Source organism: Neolamprologus multifasciatus, chromosome 10 (genome assembly GCF_963576455.1).
Source record: "Neolamprologus multifasciatus chromosome 10, fNeoMul1.2, whole genome shotgun sequence".
Taxonomy (NCBI): Eukaryota; Metazoa; Chordata; class Actinopteri; order Cichliformes; family Cichlidae; genus Neolamprologus; species Neolamprologus multifasciatus.
In genome coordinates this window covers 25,259,993-25,279,093 of record NC_140448.1, presented here as the reverse complement: position 1 = coordinate 25,279,093, position 19,101 = coordinate 25,259,993, and the positions used below count along the sequence as shown (strand labels likewise).

Sequence of the window (19,101 nt, the reverse complement as noted above, 5' to 3'; positions counted from 1 at the left end):
GAATTGTACAAACTCTTTTTGTGTACTTTATTTCCATGTATGTTTGTATGTTGCTGTACCTATTTCCCATTTTCCTGAGAGAAAAACAAAACTAAGGACGAGCTATACTTTAAAATGATTATTCTTCTTTTAGCATGCAATTGTGATGGGGCTAGGGAGGAGACCTTATATAGTGTCATTCATCTCATTTGCATTGTGTTTTTGCACAAAGAGCTACAAGTCGAACAGACTGATAGGTCGTGTAAACTGATTTAATTAACCTTTAACGTGACATTGTCCAAATTGTGGAACATGAAAGTGGGGGAAAAAATCCACAAAATGCATTTAGTCTAACTTACACAATCATTTAATCATACTAGAGAAAAAGATGGCAGTGAATATCGCAAATGTATTCCCCCTCTGCTATTACTCTAAAAATTCTCTGGGTGCACTAAAACTGATAAGAAGCATCTATGCGCGCCACTGATAATATGCACATCAGACCTTCAGTGACTCACTGCTATTGAGGGAAACTGATGTTATTGTACATGGTGCCATCCTCTGGCAGCTGTGGTGGACTGCAGGCAGAAAAAAAGCTAAAAAGTCTATTTTGTTATAAACTGCACGTCACATGTGACACTTACTGTACTGTGTGTGAGTGTGTTTGTCTAATATCTGTGGGTTCATTTGCAAGGCACGTTACAGCTTCAGTTGCTTTGATTATGATTCTTTTGTGATCAATTCTATGAAAAGGTGTGGTTTTCTCTGTTACGATTTTTTAAAACTCTGACCTTCAGCGTTATATTTTTAGTAGAGTGGAAAAATGCAGCTTCCGAAACCTAAACTATGGAAGTCATTTTTCATTTCATAGTGTCCAGGTGTACATATCTTTAAAAAAAACTTCATTTTACACACCATTACATAAATGGAAGCTCTTATAAATGTAGTTTTTATCATTTGCTTTGTTTGATTTTATGTTTTATATGACTATGTATTTTTAATGAAATACTGTGGCACACATGGACTTCTATAAAAAGCAACGACTGCTTTTTTTCTTCTTTTTTTTTACTTCTTTTATTTGATGACTAACCAGTGCTATTTTTAACTGGTTGTAAATGAACATTATGCATTTTACATTTTTTTTAACATTCTACATTTTTTCAGTGTATAATTATACAGACATTGTGTTTTTTTCATTGTATATAATTATATATCATCTCTTGATGGCACAAAAACACCAGAAAGTGTGTAATAAAAAGAATTCAATAGATTTCACATATTTCTCATGCTTTGAAGCATGAAAATAATCAACAGTCTTCTGTCCAAAAAAGAAACGAAATAAACAAACAACATCACTCGTATGCAAAGCAGTTAAAAAAATGCAATTCTTGCCTCACTAATATAAATTAATGTACAGATAACACACATGCTGGATATTTGGACTTGCATTTACATAGCACTTTTCTTCTATGCATGTTAAGCACTTTAATTTCTCACATATATCTTCTGCTCCCAGAGCCTACCACTCACCACTTAACCCAACAACGTCTGTAGACTACTTGAGTTCAAATTTGACACAGCAACATCTGCGATAACAACCTTAATGTCACCACTTTGACCAATTTTACTTTTTTCATGTGTATCTCCTGGTTTGTCACAGCACTTTTGCTATATTCGTCTGGGTTTTATACGATATTTACCTGCATTTTATGCTGTATTTTCATGTTTGTCTTGCAGATCTCAGTCACATGCTTCTGTTCTTGCTTCTCATTTTTTGTAATCCCTCATAATGATGGATAATAGTTGCATTTTCATGTGTGTGGGACTATTTGTATTGTTTCATATCCAGTTGCTATGTGAGTGCCTTAATGTATCCTATGAGCTACATGTGGCACAGACCGACTAACTCTGGCATTCTTGATTTCCTGCTTTCGAGCTTGTGCCCACAGCAGTACAGTGCTATAACTTAGGCGGCCTGCCAAACAGACCACAGTGTGCCCAGGGTGATGCTGTAGGCCACCACGGCCACCAAGTAGACTCTGAAGAGCAGCACGTCAAGCACATAGCCAACCTGGAGCCACTCCTTGGCAATTTCACGGCACTTGTCCCTCTTCTCTAGGAAGTGACGTATCGTTGTCACCTCTTGCAGGATGTTGTCCATGAGAGGTGGGACGTTGTCCTTAGCTGGAGTCAGGTGCAGTCCAAGCAGTCCGCCTTCTCTCTCATGCTGGCTGAGCTTTCGGCCGATTTCGCAGGTGTGGTGGAGTGAGCACGGGGCTGTAGGGTTTGATTGGAGTTGCAGGATTATTTACAGCGTAAAGCTTAAAAGCATTTAGGGATTTTTCCTTATTTTCTGCATTATTTAAGTGCGATTATGAATTATATTAGCCACTTTACTTGTTTTCTTCTGTACCTACCAGTTCCATAGTTGTTTTCCTTGTAGTTCTCCATGTCAGTGGACTGAGAGGAAAGTCTGGAACATAGCCGGTGCTTTTTGTGGATGCAGAAAAGGACTGGAGCTCTTTCCAACACCAGATACTTCAGCCACTGGGGCACAGGGGGCTGCAGGTCTTGTTTGTGGACCAAACGTACAATCAGTACAGTTTCTGTTAGGCTGATTACTAGGAGGGCCATGCAAACCACAAAGTACACACCTGTAGGACAGATAAGATTAAAAAAATAAATAAATCGTAGTATATAAATGATAAAGGGTAGTATGGTAAATGGTGAAAGGATGTGGCCTGACACCCAATCCATCCTGGGATAGTTTTCAGCTCAGGTGATGTTTTGCCCTCAGCCATCTGTCACTGCATGCTTTACTACAAACCAATAGCTGTTCATGGTGTTGATCTCCCCTGACATATTTTTCTCTGTTTTGTTTACCCATACATTTAAAGAAAAGTAAGACTGCCTTCAGGCAAAATATTTTAAACTCATCTCTACATAGTCACAGAAAATGCTCATTTGAATACAAACTGCCAGTGAGCATAATTGATTCTAGTCACCAATTAGCGGGGTTCCTATGGCAGTGGCAGGCAGAGTGTCAGACACAATGATGAGGAAGACAGAGTAGCCCAGCAGCAAAGTGATCTTGAATGAAACTCTCTCTCCACTGTCTGGTGGCAGATAGAAACCCACAATGTCCATCACCATTAAGAAGATGCTGGGCAGCAGCAGGTTCACGGTGTAGAATAATGGTCGCCGTCGGATCACCACCTGGGAGATTTAGTTTAGAGTCAAGTTAAAATGTGTGCTATCAAATGAGGGAGGACATGTTTAGCATTTCTTTTCATAGAAACTGGGAATCTGGGGAACAGATGGGAACATGTTTCTTGTTTCTTGTTGGTATAAGCCGTTTATCAACAGTGTTATTACCTGGGAATAGATTTTGAGCAATTGTACCACAGGCAATGAGGAAAAATACACACAAGGTAAAATGATTTTTAAAAACGACCTTTCAGCTTTCACTGTAAATCATAGTAAGAACATTAACTAGTGACCTATAAACAGGGGTGCACATAAGTGGTCCACAGGTGCGCGTTCGCTGTCAAAATAAAAGACGCGCAACCACTTTTACGGGAATACGCGCTTCTTTTGCGGTTCAGACTCCTTCTGACATTTCTTTGGAGGTGGAGGAACACCAAAGTAATTGCTTAAAGGAGCTTGCTTCTTCGACATCTTTAAGAGTTATAAACAAATGTATGTCCTAAAATCTTATCTCAAACGCACGTTGCAACTTCTTATCTGGTGCGCGTCTTTTATTTTGACAGCGAATGCGCACCTGTGGACCACTTATGTGCACCCCTGACTATAAAGCATGATGATGAATACATAGTCAGGTCCAAAGTTATTTGGAAGTATTTGAACAATTGTAATTTTACCTCTCGGGACCACTGCAGTGGATTTGAAATAAAACACTGATAATTTTATTAAAGTGAAGACTTTTTAAATTCAAGAGGTTTAGCAAAAGTGTTGCATTAGTTGTTTAGGAATTATACCAATTTTTATCCACAGTCCCCTATTTTCACAGGTTCAAAGAGAATTGGCTTGACAACATTTCACGATCAGGTGATGCCTGTCTTTTTTCAATTCCAAGTACTGAACTTGCATTTGGTGCCTGTTCAAGAGACATCCAAGAGATGTCTGTGCAAGTAAACAAGACCATCATCTGGTTGGAAAATGAAAATAAACCTATCAGAGAGATAGCAAAAGCCTTTTTAGTGGTTTTTGCGACAGTTTGATCTGTGCTTAAAAATAATGAATTCACTGTAGTTCATCAACACCAAAAGGTCTGAAAGACCACAAAAGATAACTAAAGTAGATGATCACAGAATTATTTCCATGGTTAAGAAAAACAACTTCACAACACCTTGCTAATCCAAGAGCACTCTCAAGAAGGTATGTGTATCATGATCAAAGTCTCCAATTGAGAGATGGTTTTATCATCGTAAATGCAGTTTACGACAACGTGCAAACCACTTGTTCCACTCAAAAACAAGAAGGCCAGATTAGACTTTTCTAAAGATCTAAAGGAGCCTGCACAGCTCTGGAAAAGAAATCCAAATCATGGAACCAGGATTCACTTGTAACAGACTGACTGGAAAAGAAATGTAATGCATCATCTGTCAAACATGGCTTTCAATAGAGACAGGTCACTGGTGTTTAGTAATGACTCAACTGCTGATAAAAGTATCAGGATGAATTCTGAAGTGCAAAGGGTTATACTTTCCTAGATTCCACCAAATCCTGCCAGCCTGACAGCGTTTCACAGAGCAAATGGTTGGTGATGCAAAACAACCTGCAAAAGCACCTCACAAGTTTTTCAAAGCAGAAAAATGGGATAGTCCTTAATTGCTGGAGGAAAAAGATGATGGCCATGGACTTCAGGCAGTCAGTGAGTGCAAAGAATTTCATCATAAAAACAATTCTTTTGTTTAACATCGGGGTTGTCCGGTTACTTTTGAACTTCCAAAAATGAGGGACTTTGTATAAAAATGCTTGAATTTCTAAAGAGTTAATTCAGTACTTCTGATAAACCCCTTAAATTGAAGCTGAAATTCTTATATCTATTTTTTATTTTTGGTCGGTCTATTTTTTTCACTGTTTCTCTATCTTGACATATTACATTGGTTCTGAGTTTTTGTATGCTCTATACAACTTAGTAAATCTTTACACTCACATGAAATTTCATTTCAGCGTAATACTCTTCTTTGTCCACACTGAAGTTCTTATATTTGGATAGTACATGAAGTAACTCCCACTCTCCTTGGTTCATGAAGACACTCTTGTCTTTACTGAGTTCCTCGGGCTCTCGCATCAGGGTGATGTTGATGTCATCAACTACAAATCGAACACAATATTGGGAGCAGCGTGAAACAGCCATGACAACACGTCAGCCTCCACCTACCTCTGTGCTCTCTCCCAGCGGGAGAGAGTTGATGGATTCATCAAACAGAGCAGTTGTTCTAGCCAAGACTTACAAGAAGTGGTGCTGCTTCAAAGACATTGATTGGATTTAGCTCTTTTTTCTGTTTAGTTCAATTTGCATGCAGGTAATTGATAAATATGAACTATTCATTGCATTTTTTTAAAGCATTCACAAATACTTCTAATCTAAAATGTACGTTTGGCTTGTTAGAGGCTTGTTAGCATTCTTATACATGAGAATACTTTTAGGAATAAAAATAATAAAATGTTCATTTAAATGTCATATAATAAAAATGTTTTTAGAAAAACAAAATTGTAAGAATGACTGTTATTTAATGATAAATTAATAGCTCAGTGAAATATCTTACTGGTATGGAGCCAGCTTTGGAAGGTCAGGCTGCAATTCTGTACATCAAATGGGAAGTTGTAGATATTGAGAGTGCAAGCTGTGACAACCTGGATGGGCTTGTAGTTGCGCACAACTCCATCATCTGTGACATAAACGTAAGGAATGTCTGGAGACTTCCCCACGTCTACACTGCAGGTCACAGACAGAAATAACAGTTTTAATCATTGTAACAGAAATGCAAGAGGGTCTGTCTGTTAGAACTAGTAATAGCATAATCTTACAACTCATTGATGAGGATGTCAGGAACCCAAACATTAGCCGTGGGTATGGAAATTTTTTTGACTCCATCAAAGTCCTGTGAATCCCACACCAGGAACTCATCTTTCCATGACTGAAATATTCAGGAGTGCAGAAAGAACCAAACAGAATGTAAAGATTTTTTTAAATTGCATTATGTCAGAAAATATGGACTGAGTGTGGTGTCATTATTAAGTGAACACAAAGGAATACAAAGAAAAGCAAATACAGATGTAAGTTAAAGCAAACATATTTCATGTAGCACTTTATAAGTTGACTAATGTCTAAATTTTATAGATAATACTTTGTGTCTTTTAATGGCATATTTATTGATTTAGTAATTTGTCCAAACAAAGACAAGCAAACACTTGGTTTGTTTGTCTGTGTTTATGGCACTTACACAGCCCCATGAGAAAATGTAATGGTTTCAAAGAGGGAAAAAAATCAATCACAACTGAAAGTTTTTTGTTTTAAATGGCATTAATGTGAATACTAAAACTTATTGTTGAGTAACCACATATTTGCCATGTCAAATAGATAAAATATGTGATAAATTAATAATACCACAATTATAGATAAAGTAAGCAAACAATATACATCAAGATTTTTTATTTTTCTTACCTGTCTGTACCAGACGTATGTTGTTAACACCTGATTCTTCTCATCCTTTAATACAAAACAAAACAGAGAAATCAGGGGGGAAACAAAAAATGGTATATGGTCCGCGTTACATTGGTGCTTCTATGGGTTTTTTTAAAAAAATCCTAACATGTGAAAGCAATAATTTAGATTCAGTTTTACAAAATGACTGTGTATTTGTGCATGCTCATGTATGCATAATTATGACACATTGTGTACTTAATGATGATTTCTTTAAAAAAAAATATAACACACAGAAAATAGTAATTGCTTTGTAGACAGCATAACTCACCACATTAAGGATAGAGTATACCATGAGGTCAATTTCCACATTAGTAGGGGTGTTCCAGTCTTTCACTGGTCTCACTCCTTTCTTATAACCGACACTCAAAAATTCTGCCAGTCGCACTAAGGTGGCATTGGCAAATCTTCCAGTGCTGCTGCCCAGTTTCTTTGCTGAAAAAAGTTACAGTGAAAATTTGAAAAACCCATAAAAAATCTAATAGACACACTAATATAATATATATATAATAATATATGCACACACATGCGCACATAGGCCGTTAAAGAAATAGTTAAAATCACAAATAACAAACAAATGTGTAATAAGATCGGTTGCATCTGTGGTCAACTTCAATAAAAATAAAAATGGAATTCATCAAAAATAATTAGAAGGAAATCATTATGAATATTAAATGCACTGAATATTTTAAACTAAATGTATTTCATAAGAAATATGCATTTCTTGTTTCAGATGACAGATAACAGCTACATGTCACGTATATTTAATCAAAAAGCTACATTTCCAAGCATTCAGAGCATAAATGTTTTGAAGTTCCATACCGTATTTCACCACAAATATAACAGTACTTTAAGTGTTCACTGCTTTTTTTATTTCTCAACATATATCCTTTAGCTTTTATATGTACAATTAATGTCAGCTGTTTCAGCAATATTTCTTTCTTTGTTTGAGACACTTTAATTTTATTTAATTTAAATGATAGATAGATCTAATTATTAGTTACTAAGATTCATTATTAAGATTCAACTTTTTGCAAAAACACTTAATTTGTTACCAGACAGATGTGACTAAAATAAAACAGCTAAGATTGGACTAGAAAGTCAAATGAAGACTAGCAAAAATATTACACAGGAAAGCTAATACCATTTTAAACTATCATTAATATTTTCCCTGATATTTGGTGAACCCAAGGCCCAAAACTGGCTTAGGTTAACAATAAAATTAAATACTTTGGTGTACCTGTGCATTCTTTTGAGGCTTCATTAATCAGAAGGAAGCAGAGTGCTGTCCAGGCTGATGAGAATCTCATGCTGCTAGTTCACCTGTGTTTTCTCTTGTTGCTGCTGAAGTCTGCCTGTCGCTCTGATGAAAGGCCTCAGGATGCCTGGCACCTATATCCTCCACATCCATCCACTATATGCATGGCTTCGCTCACATCCACTATCAAAACCTTGTTAGTGTCACTCCACTCATGAGGGTGTATCTGTCTGCTCTGACACCACTCCTTGTTCAATAAAGCAGCAGCTCGCTCAGATAAATGGAGCCAGAGTTCTGCGACTGGATCATATGTCATGTCTGAGAAGTTATTTAATTCAATAATACGATCCCAGGCCAGTATGTTACAATGTTTACCAATTAAGAAACCATTAGGCAAGATTGTCATCTCATTTTAGTCTCAAAGTGTCAGCAATTAATGCCTTAAAAACAATTAAAAAGGAGCGTGGCGGTGTGAATTTTTATTAGCCAGTTTTCAGCTGTCCTCAGTTTTACATCAGGGTACATTTTGTTTGGTAAATATGCCCATTAACTTTTAAGGAAAGGGCATAATATTTTGTTTATGAAATTCACACCTCAGAGCATACTATACTGCAAATGTTCGTGGCCAGGATTGCTCTATCTACAGTACTTACTATGAGTAAACTGATTATGTGCCGCATACAGCCCAGTTATCTTTACATCACTGAAATAATCTTTGCTGGACCTGCCTTCAAAATGCTCCATCATCCCTATTACTACTGAGTCTACTGTCATTACACTTGCTGTACAATTTCCAGACAACAGTGAAGTCCACAAATGCACGTAAGCTTCACATTTTCAGTGCTTTTGAATTTAAACAACAGTAGTATGTTGCAATTTATCAGGATCTAGAAATACTATTTACTTTCAATACATTTTCATGGCTATACAAGGAATAGTGGTATACCTTATTAAAAAATTAAAATGATTAATGAATCATTTGCAACTGTTAGCCTTTGCAAAGTAACAAGGTGAACTGGGCTCTTTGGCAGGCCAGTTCTATTCAGTTTATTTCAATTTTATTTATATAGCGCCAAATCACAACAACAGTAGCCTCAAGGCACTTTATATTGTAAGGTAGACCCCACAATAATACATACAGAGAAAAACCCAACAATCATGTGACCCCTTATGAGCAAGCACTTTGGCAACAGTGGGAAGGAAAAACTCCCTTTTAACAGGAAGAAACCTCCAGCAGAACCAGGCTCAGGGAGGGGCGGAGCCATCTGCCGCGACTAGTTGTGGTGAGAGAAGGAAGAGAGACAGAGATTAATAACAAGTGTGATTCAATGCAAAGAGGTCTGTTAACACATAGTGGATGAGAAAGCTGACTGAAGAAGAAATACTCAATGCATGGGAATCCCCCAGCAGCCTAAACCTATTGCAGCATAACTAAGGGAGATTTCAGGGTCACCTGATCCAGCCTTAACTATATGCTTTAGCAAAAAGGAAAGTTTTAAGCCTAATCCTAAAATCGTAAAATTCTGGCCTCTGTGCCACATGTTTAGCCCCTGATCTTAACTGCACCTTGAAAGAGGACGATATTGTAGTTCACTTTCACACTGACCATATCTAAAATACTGAAAGTTTTGGTTTTTGACTCATATAATGTAAGTCGTTTTCAAATTCAGATTGCAATTCAAACAAAAAAAACCTAGGTTTGATTTGGATTGAACCTTTAGCTCTAAGCCATGGAGGGTTGTAACAACTCTTTAGTTTCATTCATGTGAAATTTCCTAAAGAAAGGTTTTGTGGCCTACTTTTTCACTCGCCTGCTCTCCGGGTTTCAGAAATAATGAATATGAGCAGCAAAGCCTTTGAGGGCTTGTAGCTGTCTCTCTAAATGGATGCATACTAAGTCTGTAATCATGTGTATTTCAGAAAGGCAGGATCCATCGTTCCTTTGCCTCACAAAAGCTTTTGTTGCTTCTTCTGTCATGTTTTATCTTTGCAAAATAATCACGTTCTTTTTGTGGTTATTATTTTTATTTAAAAAAAAAAAACAGGCACAAACATCTACAGATTACATTTATATCCAAAACAAAGCGAATGCAGACATCTTAAACAGCCACTGGAAGCCTCATAGAGACACTAACAAAGCAATGATGAAAGATTTATTTTCAGATGTGTTGCATAACATCGTGTAACCAGATACACTGGAAAAAAGAGGTTGCTGATACCGTCAAAACTACATTAATATTGATCGTTACACTGGCAAGTTTTCTGTGCACATTTGATATTCTTATTAGGACTATTAGGAAACCACCAGGGAGTAGAGACACAGCAGCTGAGCTCTGAAAGGTTTTCACTGATCCATTTTGTGGCAGTAGGATGGAGATTAAAGTATGAATACAATATCATAGCATCACACTGGAAGTGAGAATTTTCTCCTGAGAGCTACTTTATTGTACAGTATCTCTGAGTAAATCTTCACTGCCGGGAAACATAATAAGAGAGCCGATACAATAATGTCTTTGTCAGAATGATGATACAGTGCTACGATGGCTAGAGCGGTGGCGGTTACGCGAGCAGCATATTTAAAGAGTAGCTATTGCTCCAGAAGACTTCAAGTGTACTTTTTGCAGTTTTGCCAAATATTTGTACTGGCTATTTAAAAGGCATTACTCAATCTGTCAGTAATAAACATCGTTTTTTTAATAATTTATATAATCTGAATAAACTGTTGTTTTGACCACATCCTGTTCTTAGATCCCAAAGGTCCAAAACTGTGATTAAAACTAAAAACAGTCAAAAAAACAGCCACATTGCAACATATAATCATCATTTTAAAGCGCTGTGTCAAAAACAGTGATATACAAATAAAGTGTATTGTAACCAGTGTTTTTTAGGTTAAATATATATATGAGCACTTCTTGAAGTAGCCTATATTTTTATTGAAATCAGGTTTATTCTATACACAGCAACAGTGCAGTATTTATCTCTGCAAGTACAGTGGACATAGGCAAGAACTGTTTTTAAATGTGCAGTTAAGTCAAGCAAAGCTCCAGTTGACCCAGAGCAGCAGCAGCGTTCCAGTATACAAGCCCAGAACCAGCAGATAAAGGCGAAACAGGAAGCAGTCGAGCTTAGAGCAGAGGGCCAGCCATTCACTCTGAGCTGAAGACTCGCTGTCCTCCTGGGAAAAAGCTAGACGGAGGGAAACCAGCTCTCGGAGGAGCCACTCCAGCCCAGTGGGAGTATCCTGGATCTCATTCAGGGACAGCAGATCCTCATCTAGTGAGTTTTCAAGCTCGTAGTCTAAGAAAAAAAAAAACGTTACAATGTAAGTAATGAATATATATTTATGGAGTAGGAGACAGTTTATATCCTTTACCAGCTTTATATCCTGTATAATAGCCCCATTGACTTGGCCCACTGTGCCACCCTGCTGCTATTCCTCCCTCAACTATTCCGCTAATGCATTTTTGTCCTACTTTCAAAAAGAGTTTCCATACGCTTTGGCACAGTGTGTATTTCTATTCCTATTTTTAGAGCTTAAATTTTCCCACAGATAAGATGTGCCTTGGCTCCCGTTTAAGTGTTTTTCCTCCCATGACTCATGATGTTGTTTTCAATTTTGCTGAAGCAAAGTAAAAAAAAATAAAAAATGTACTCTTATATCCGCTGCCAATAACACATTTGGGAAAACGAGTCTTAAAGTTTACCTCCAGACGGGTTTATGTGGTCGAGGGTTTTGATGGAAGTTAAAGCACTCTCAGTAAAGACATGACCAGCTGAGCCGTACTTGTCCAGCAGGCAGGCAGACACTGACATTTCCTTGACCTCCTTCTCACTGTAGTGAAGCAGCTTCACAACCAGTATAGACTTGATCAGACTGAGCATCAGCAGGGCCATGCACACCACAAAGAATACCCCTAAATGGAGATTGCATAGTTCAGAAACTCGGTGGAGAATATAGAAACACTTACAAAGTGTCTAGTTACATAAAATCCAAACTATAACCGATATTTACAATAAAGCTTTACTGATTGCCCAGACACCTATTTCCATGCTCACAGTCTGATTCTGCCTCAAACTGCCTTCATATTGTGACACACTGCCAGTCTTGGGGTATTTAGTCTAAGAGTGATCTTTTCTATGGTTTAACATTACCCTTACTCTTTATAGGTTTTTCATGGAGCACTCTATTTAAGGCAGAGCAGGTTTGCAGCCTCCCCAGATAAATTACTGTGTGTAAAATTAAATGTGGGGAGCACTCAGAGCTTCATAATTTAATTAAGGTATTTCAGATTCTGCTTCTTCAATTAGGCTCCACTTGTTTTTCCTCTTGTATTCCCCCAGTACTACTAGACATACTATTGTCATTCTACAAATTAATGTTTTGCAGACAGTGCACATTGGAATTTATTTTATATTAACCTTTCTGGCTTCAGTTACAGAATAAAAAACAGGATATAGGTTGTTTGCTTTACATATGTGTGTCTTTAAAATCCCACCAATGAGTGAAGTTCTGACAGCAGTAACAGGCAGTTCATCTGTCATGTTGACTCTGAAGACGGTGTAGCCGAGCAGTATGCTGATCTTAAAGGTGATGCGTGTACCGCTGTTCAGAGGCAGGTAGAAGCTCATCACATCTACCAACATGAGGAAGATGCTCGGGATGAGGAGTCCTACCACGTACAGCAGGGGGCGCCGACGAATCAACACCTGAATAAAAGATGAGGCCAGTGAGCTGAGGTATGAAGGACAGAAGACAGACATAGATAATATCCACAAGTCTTGACAGTTCACACACCTAATTTTGGAGTCACTTTTAAATATAACCATGGAATATTTGTTAGAACCCACATAAACATGGTGAGAACATACAAACTCCACACAGAAAGACCCCAGCCAGATGGTGGATTTTAACCCAGGGACTTCTTGCTGTGTGGTAACAGTCCTAACCACCGCTGCCTGTTGGCTCCTGTGTGATAACACGAGTGAACTTGTGTGTTGAGTACAAGTAATAATCTAAAATTCAATTATGTCAGATTTTGATAACCACAAATCCTGAAAAACCACCATTAAATCCCTCTCTAGTGTGTTCATGTGTCTGAGCTGCCGTGATGGTGATTAATGAAAAGCTAAACATAATTCTGTTAGAAAGTTTCCCGTCATAACAAGTTGAAACCATCCCTGATAATAATTACCAGCTAACTGATGTTTCACTAGCTGCTGCTGTGAGGGAGCCTTTCATTACTCTCTCTGAGAGAATGAGTCCCCGAAGTAACTTCTGTTTACACTGCACTCGTTAAACTTTGTTAGCATTCATAGCACATATGATATGTAATCACAGGAGTGTCTTATTCATCACATCTAGGACACTCTCTCTCAAAGTCATTTTCCATCGTTCTCTGCAGAATATCAGCTGTCTACAAACACGTCTATCACTCAGCTTGTCTCGATTTGTCAAGCTACAGCCTGCTTCACAGAGTGATTTATGAGCACTACTCTGGTACAGATTGCAAAAATTGCTGGCATCCCAAGTTATCATCACTCGCAAATTAAATATAAATTTGCAAGTCTGACAGTCCTTTCCCATGTTCGGGCATAGGATTCAAGGTTTTCATTTCTTCAGATCAGTTAAAAGTGAGAAAATTAGTGTGAAAGTAGTGGACCCCAATTGCCAAATTCATGAAATGGGCCCCAGTCATCAACGAGAGATAAAAAGAGCCAAACCATTATTATTTATGTAACAACAATATAGCAGTGTGCAGTGACATCAAGTGGCCCACTGTTAAATAAGCTTGTGTTCCAAGGCATGAATAGGCATCACTATGAATACTTTAGTGCATTTTTTTACTTCCAAACTGGAATGAATATGTTTGGATTTCACTTTGACTTTTCATTTCGATGAATAGAGAATCAGGTCTTCTCAGGCTATAGATTTCGATTCTGAATGTGTGTAGATTTGTTTGTTCATGTTCAAGTATTTGGGTTATTAATAGCAGCTGAATGTTGCTCTGTTACTTTCTCCAGCTTGTGAAAAGCAACATTTTCTCAGAAGTCAGACGTTTTTATATAAAATATCTATTGCACGCAACAACTCTGTCACAGTGTAACAATATCCCAGTGAGCCATGAAATGCTCCATTACAAAAAAAACCCTTGGCTCTTTGAGCTGGATAACTAGCAGCCCTCCCTGCTCTCCACCTGCAATGGGCTATGGGGCCATTTTGCTCCCCGCTAACAAGAAGTCCATTGATCAGGCAGCCACTGAGACAGTCTCATTATGGTTGCTCACCCTCCCCTGTCTATCAGCTTCTCTCTCTCTATCTGTCTCTTTACTTGCCAGAAACAGCCTCAGCCTCATCATTTGGCATTAGCTCTCTAGCTCAATCCATGAAGGTCGCAGCCAATTGCTTTACACTTTACAATTCCACCGCAACGCTTCAGGGTGTAACCCGCAGAGAACTACAGTTTAAAGCTCACCATCGACTAGCAATCAGAGCCATCACGGCACAGTTACTCTCTCACTTGTTACAGAGCGTTTACACCTCTTAAGTAATAATCTATCAAACACCAGAAATATTAGTATTTGAGTGCTGTTAGATTTATAAGATAACCAGTTTCATTTAAATTACTCACAATAACAGTAAATGTGATGAATGTACGCTAAGTACGCTAAGTCACGTACGTTAAACTGGATGTAGGCATATTCAGTTTCGTTTTGTTGACTCAGACGGTAGCGTGAAGGAATGGACAGCAGTTCCCATTCTCCATCATTCATGAACTGCTTTCTATCATTAGCAGTGGTGTTTTCATTCCTCAACAGGGCCAAGTTTATTTCTTGCACTGCAGAGGGAGAGATAATGAAGAATAAAAGATGGCAGAAGAAACAACAGTGAGCGTAGTGTGTATCTGCGATCTCCTTGTACTGTGTTGTCACCTTTGTCTCACAGTGGCAGACAAATCAGTTTCAAATTATTCAGTTTTCCTTCTACTATCCACAGATTTTTAAGCAAGGTGCATTGTCATATCTACATGTCATCTGTCAGCTGTGGCAAACTCTACAGCTGAATGGCATGATAAACACTGCAAATACGGAATAAAATAAGCTCAGCATTTCACTCACTGTCTTTATCGATTGAAGACTTTCATCAGTTGTCCTAGAGATGGTTCAGATTTTATCACAGGGCTGAAGCTATGTCGTTTACAAGGCAATGATAACTGATGGTTGCAAAGGCATATGAAAGAACACTAGCTGAAAATACAAAACATTAGCTGTACAGCTTCTACAGTTCGACTGTTTACTGCTTTAGTGGATCACCATAGTCTTTCATCCCATCTTCCTTCTCTCACCCCAACCGGTCACAGCAGATGGCCCCGCCCCTCCCTGAGCCTGGTTCTGCTGGAGGTTTCTTCCTGTTAAAAGGGAGTTCTTCCTTCCCACTGTTGCCAAAGTGCTTGCTCATAGGGGGTCATATGATTGTTGGGGTTTTTTTCTCTGTATGTATTATTGTAGGGTCTACTCTACAATATAAAGCGCCTTGAGGAGACTGTTGTGATTTGACGCTATATAAATAAAATTGAATTGAACTGAATTGAATTGAATTGAATTAGAAGAATAAGACAATTTAAGTGTGTTTTGTTGAACTTTATGCAGCAATAGATATCTATGATTCTAGTAACAGATGTAAACTGGGATGAATTCATTAGAGCTTTTGGTTAGATTTTTTTAACTTTGTAATATATTGTAACATTTAATTTATTTTACTTAGTTACTGTTCTTACTTTCTTCGAGCAACTGTGACCACATAATTAAGGTTTTCTGATTCTGAAATTATAAAAAACAAAAGTTCAATTTATGTGATACTAAATAAAAAAAATTTCTAATTTCTTTATTTTTATTATTATTTTATTTCTTTGTCTCCCTCCCTCACTAACATAGGCTTTTGGACTGAATAGAGCCCCATACTTCCACACAGCAGCCCCTATAACACACAACACACACACACACACACCTACACACACTCATATATCTCGTCACATCCTGTCTTCTCTTGCACAATAAAAAACAATAAAAACGCTCTTGTTTTTGAGATTAGGCAGATACAGCAAGTGAAGTCATTCTGACTGAATTTCTCTACTTAAAGCTGGTGAAAGTCTCCACCACAGGTATGAAAACTGTACTCTCCTGCTGTAAACGTGGGCTGATTTTACAGACCTGAGTGCAACAAACTTCGGAAGGTGAGGCTGCAGTTCTGCTTGTCAAATGGAAAGGCATACATCTCGAGAGTGCAAGCTAGCACTGCCTGTATGGGCCGTTTGTTCTTTACTGAGCCAGAAGAGTTGACGTAAACGTAGGGGATTGGAGGGGACTTCCCTTCGTCCAGACTGGAATGGATATGAGGAGAAAGAGGGGAGAACAGGTGAGATATGAACATCAAGACAGGCTCACCTTTTGTTGAGCTGATCCATAACTAAAGTGGCTGTTTCGTGCACCATGCCCCATGAATGGGGACATGCTAAACCAGCACCTATAAATGCTCATGTTTAACATGAATTCTAACCTAATTTTGATTAGACTGAGATTGAGACGTACATAATTTCCTCTGCCATTAATAAAGTATTGTGATTCTGATTATTTTATGATTACCTCTGGGATGCCAAAATCCAATTTCAAATACAGAAACATGACATCAGCAGTTACCAGAAAGATGTAATTTCCTAACAGTTTACAACTAAATTAAAAAAACGTTGCCATGTTAAAAGATATGTGAATATTTTAATGTACTGCAAATGTAAACCATGTTACCAATTGATGTATTATTGCTTTAATACAATACAAAACAATCAGATCAGTAGGAATCTGTGGTACGTTACTAAAATCTAAGAAACTTAATCATGTTTGAGACTTGGGCAAAATTGAAGGACACTGCACTGAACACAAGAAAGAAAGTTTGTGCAGACACTTTCTTACAATTCACTAATGATAACATCAGGTATCCAGATAGCTTCAGATGACAGCGAGATCTCTTTGATACCCTCAAACTCGTCTGGATCCCAAACCAGGAACTCATCTGTCCAGACCTGAAAAGAGCAAAGGATTTTTCAGCTAAACTAAAAATATATTTTATCCATAAAGATATATATTTTATTACACTGAAAATGCCTTTTTTTTCTTAACTTGTGTAGCAAGAAACAAAAAGGAAGCACAAAAAGGCTATTTACCTGTCTGTACCAAATACTTGTAGTGATGCTCTGAGTCTTTCCATCCTGAAGAAAAGAAAATGAGTTTCAACACAATTTCTAAAACTTTTCTTATATATTAACTCTTCCAAGGTTACTGTTTGAGTTGCTTTGTAAACAACATAGAAATGCATGAAAAGTGATACTGAATAAAATGCAATATCATAAATGTTAGGAGCAATACAAACACAGCAGAAAGCATTCAAAGCTAACATACCACATCAAGGACAGACCGTAGTGTCAGGTCTATGTAGACAGTAGTAGGAGTGGTCCAATTGTGAACAGGTCGAACGCCGCAGTTGTAGTTCCTCAGCAGGGTCCTGGTCAGCTGGTTCAGAGCTGACCTCTTTGGCTTCTCTGGCACACATTCAGCCAGATGGGCTGAAAATTAAAGAAAGATTACCACTTGGACAAACAACTCACACTCACAGGACACAAAGGACAAAACGGTGTTCTGCTACACAGTGGTGCAGAGGAAAATCTGAGGCTTAAACTATTACATCAGTGGATTACTAAAAAAGATATCATACCATATCATGCCTAGACTCAATATCTGTTGATATACAAAAAGAATCGGGTAATTAAGTTTTGGGATAAGCTGGGGGTATCAAGAAGTCCCCTTTGAATTTCCTGGATCACTTATTAAGTCTTGCAAAAAGGTAGAGAGCTGCATGAGCCATTCATTGTTCCGCATTCCCTTCATTTTGCCACTTTAATGTAAAGCGATGAGAATAATGTAAGGAAATCCACATTTTTAAAATAAATTTGTATGGATTTAAACACATTGTTAAGAGGATGCTTTATAATAACCATCGGCCAAGGTGACCTTTTCTTTATCTCTGCATTTATCGTAACATCTGAATGTGTCTGGTATTGCTGACCAAATACAATAAGCAAAGCAATGGCTCAAACAATTAAAACAAAACAAAAATCAGGACATGTGACAGCTGCTTCATTCTGATGTGAAATGCCACAAAGACGAAGCATCTAAATGAATTCATGTGGACATCTCAATCAATTACAAAAAGAGCATCTTACCTGAGATCAGCAGCGTCAGCCAAATGAGAGACATCAAGCTAAAAACCAAGATTACAGGTGTTATCCAAGAGTCATACCCAAAATGATTGCCCTGTTAAAGTAGAAATATCCACAGTTTCATCAAATAAGTTCAACAGCAGCAATCCTGACAGCAGGGGAGGAGCAATGAACAGGGTAGAGCAGACATTTTTTTGGTTGTCATTGATTTTCCACTACCCGGGTAAGGTGATACATGTGATAGAAACACCCCAGAGAGAAAGCTCTCTGGAGGTGTTTTTAGTCCAGTTTACAGCTTCGGATGATTCTAAACACTTAAGTATGTGTTGTAAAAGTGCTGGAAGCATCTAACAGAAGAACTAAAGTATGGACTGATGGGTAATTGTACATCTCTGCGAACCAGAGAGTGGAAAATAAAGCCATAAAATGCAAGGCATAAAAATATTTCACATTACAGATTGCCGTGACTGTAATACCATGGATATAAATGCATATCATTTATATTGCAATCACATTTAGTGTCTAGTAAGAAAAGCAGTAATTCAATTACAAAAACGACAATAAGGCTCTTAGAGACGAGGAAATTGTTTTGTTTTGTTTTTGTTTTTTTCTGTAAGAGAGGCGGAAGTCACCGTTTTGTAAACTAGCTACATAATTGCTGTAAAGCCATTAACGTTGGATAATAAATCTGCCATAGACACTGGAAGTATTTCATTACCTGAGGAAACGTCCCGACAATCACGTAACGGGTGCGCGCGGGTTTTAAGTTAGCGATCATTGACTGTAGTTAGCGATCGCTCCAAGGCACGCGCGTGTCTGGATAGGTGAGCGCGCGCAGCTGGCCTGTCGCTCTCGTGCCTGAC

General features: G+C 37.9%; 2 protein-coding genes across 3 annotated transcripts; both read right to left on the bottom strand.

The window, feature by feature from the left end:
- Positions 1-161: 161 nt before the first annotated feature.
- On the bottom strand, positions 162-9,239 carry htr3a (5-hydroxytryptamine (serotonin) receptor 3A). Its single transcript, XM_085173703.1, has 9 exons — positions 7,953-9,239; positions 6,984-7,147; positions 6,674-6,718; positions 6,037-6,146; positions 5,775-5,944; positions 5,159-5,319; positions 2,985-3,195; positions 2,397-2,633; positions 162-2,256 (listed from the first exon to the last, which is right to left on the bottom strand). The coding sequence occupies exons 1-9, from the start codon at positions 8,020-8,022 to the stop codon at positions 1,946-1,948; spliced, it is 1,479 nt and encodes a 492-aa protein (XP_085029829.1). The 5' UTR covers positions 8,023-9,239; the 3' UTR covers positions 162-1,945.
- Positions 9,240-9,973: 734 nt separating this feature from the next.
- On the bottom strand, positions 9,974-19,056 carry htr3b (5-hydroxytryptamine (serotonin) receptor 3B). Of its 2 annotated transcripts, XM_085173694.1 has the most exons (10): positions 18,957-19,056; positions 18,242-18,279; positions 17,421-17,584; positions 17,186-17,230; positions 16,935-17,044; positions 16,179-16,348; positions 14,649-14,806; positions 12,467-12,677; positions 11,675-11,884; positions 9,974-11,267 (listed from the first exon to the last, which is right to left on the bottom strand). In XM_085173694.1, the coding sequence occupies exons 2-10, from the start codon at positions 18,273-18,275 to the stop codon at positions 11,002-11,004; spliced, it is 1,368 nt and encodes a 455-aa protein (XP_085029820.1). In that variant the 5' UTR covers positions 18,276-18,279; positions 18,957-19,056; the 3' UTR covers positions 9,974-11,001. The 2 variants fall into 2 exon arrangements, with proteins under 2 accessions (XP_085029820.1, XP_085029821.1); XM_085173695.1 differs by having other exon boundaries at positions 18,242-19,036.
- Positions 19,057-19,101: the final 45 nt, after the last annotated feature.

Excerpts from the sequence above, each read along its gene's own strand:
- htr3a (XM_085173703.1), bottom strand. The coding sequence starts at position 8,022 with ATGAGATTCTCATCAGCCTGGACAGCACTCTGCTTCCTTCTGATTAAT. Across the intron at positions 2,634-2,984 it reads CATAGGAACCCCGCTAATTG|GTGTGTACTTTGTGGTTTGC; the intron begins GTGACTAGAATC and ends TCTGTCCTACAG. Across the intron at positions 2,257-2,396 it reads GGAAAACAACTATGGAACTG|CCCCGTGCTCACTCCACCAC; the intron begins GTAGGTACAGAA and ends CAAACCCTACAG.
- htr3b (XM_085173694.1), bottom strand. The coding sequence starts at position 18,275 with ATGTCTCTCATTTGGCTGACGCTGCTGATCTCAG. Across the intron at positions 14,807-16,178 it reads CCGAAGTTTGTTGCACTCAG|TGCAAGAAATAAACTTGGCC; the intron begins GTCTGTAAAATC and ends CTCCCTCTGCAG. Across the intron at positions 11,885-12,466 it reads TGTCAGAACTTCACTCATTG|GGGTATTCTTTGTGGTGTGC; the intron begins GTGGGATTTTAA and ends ATCTCCATTTAG.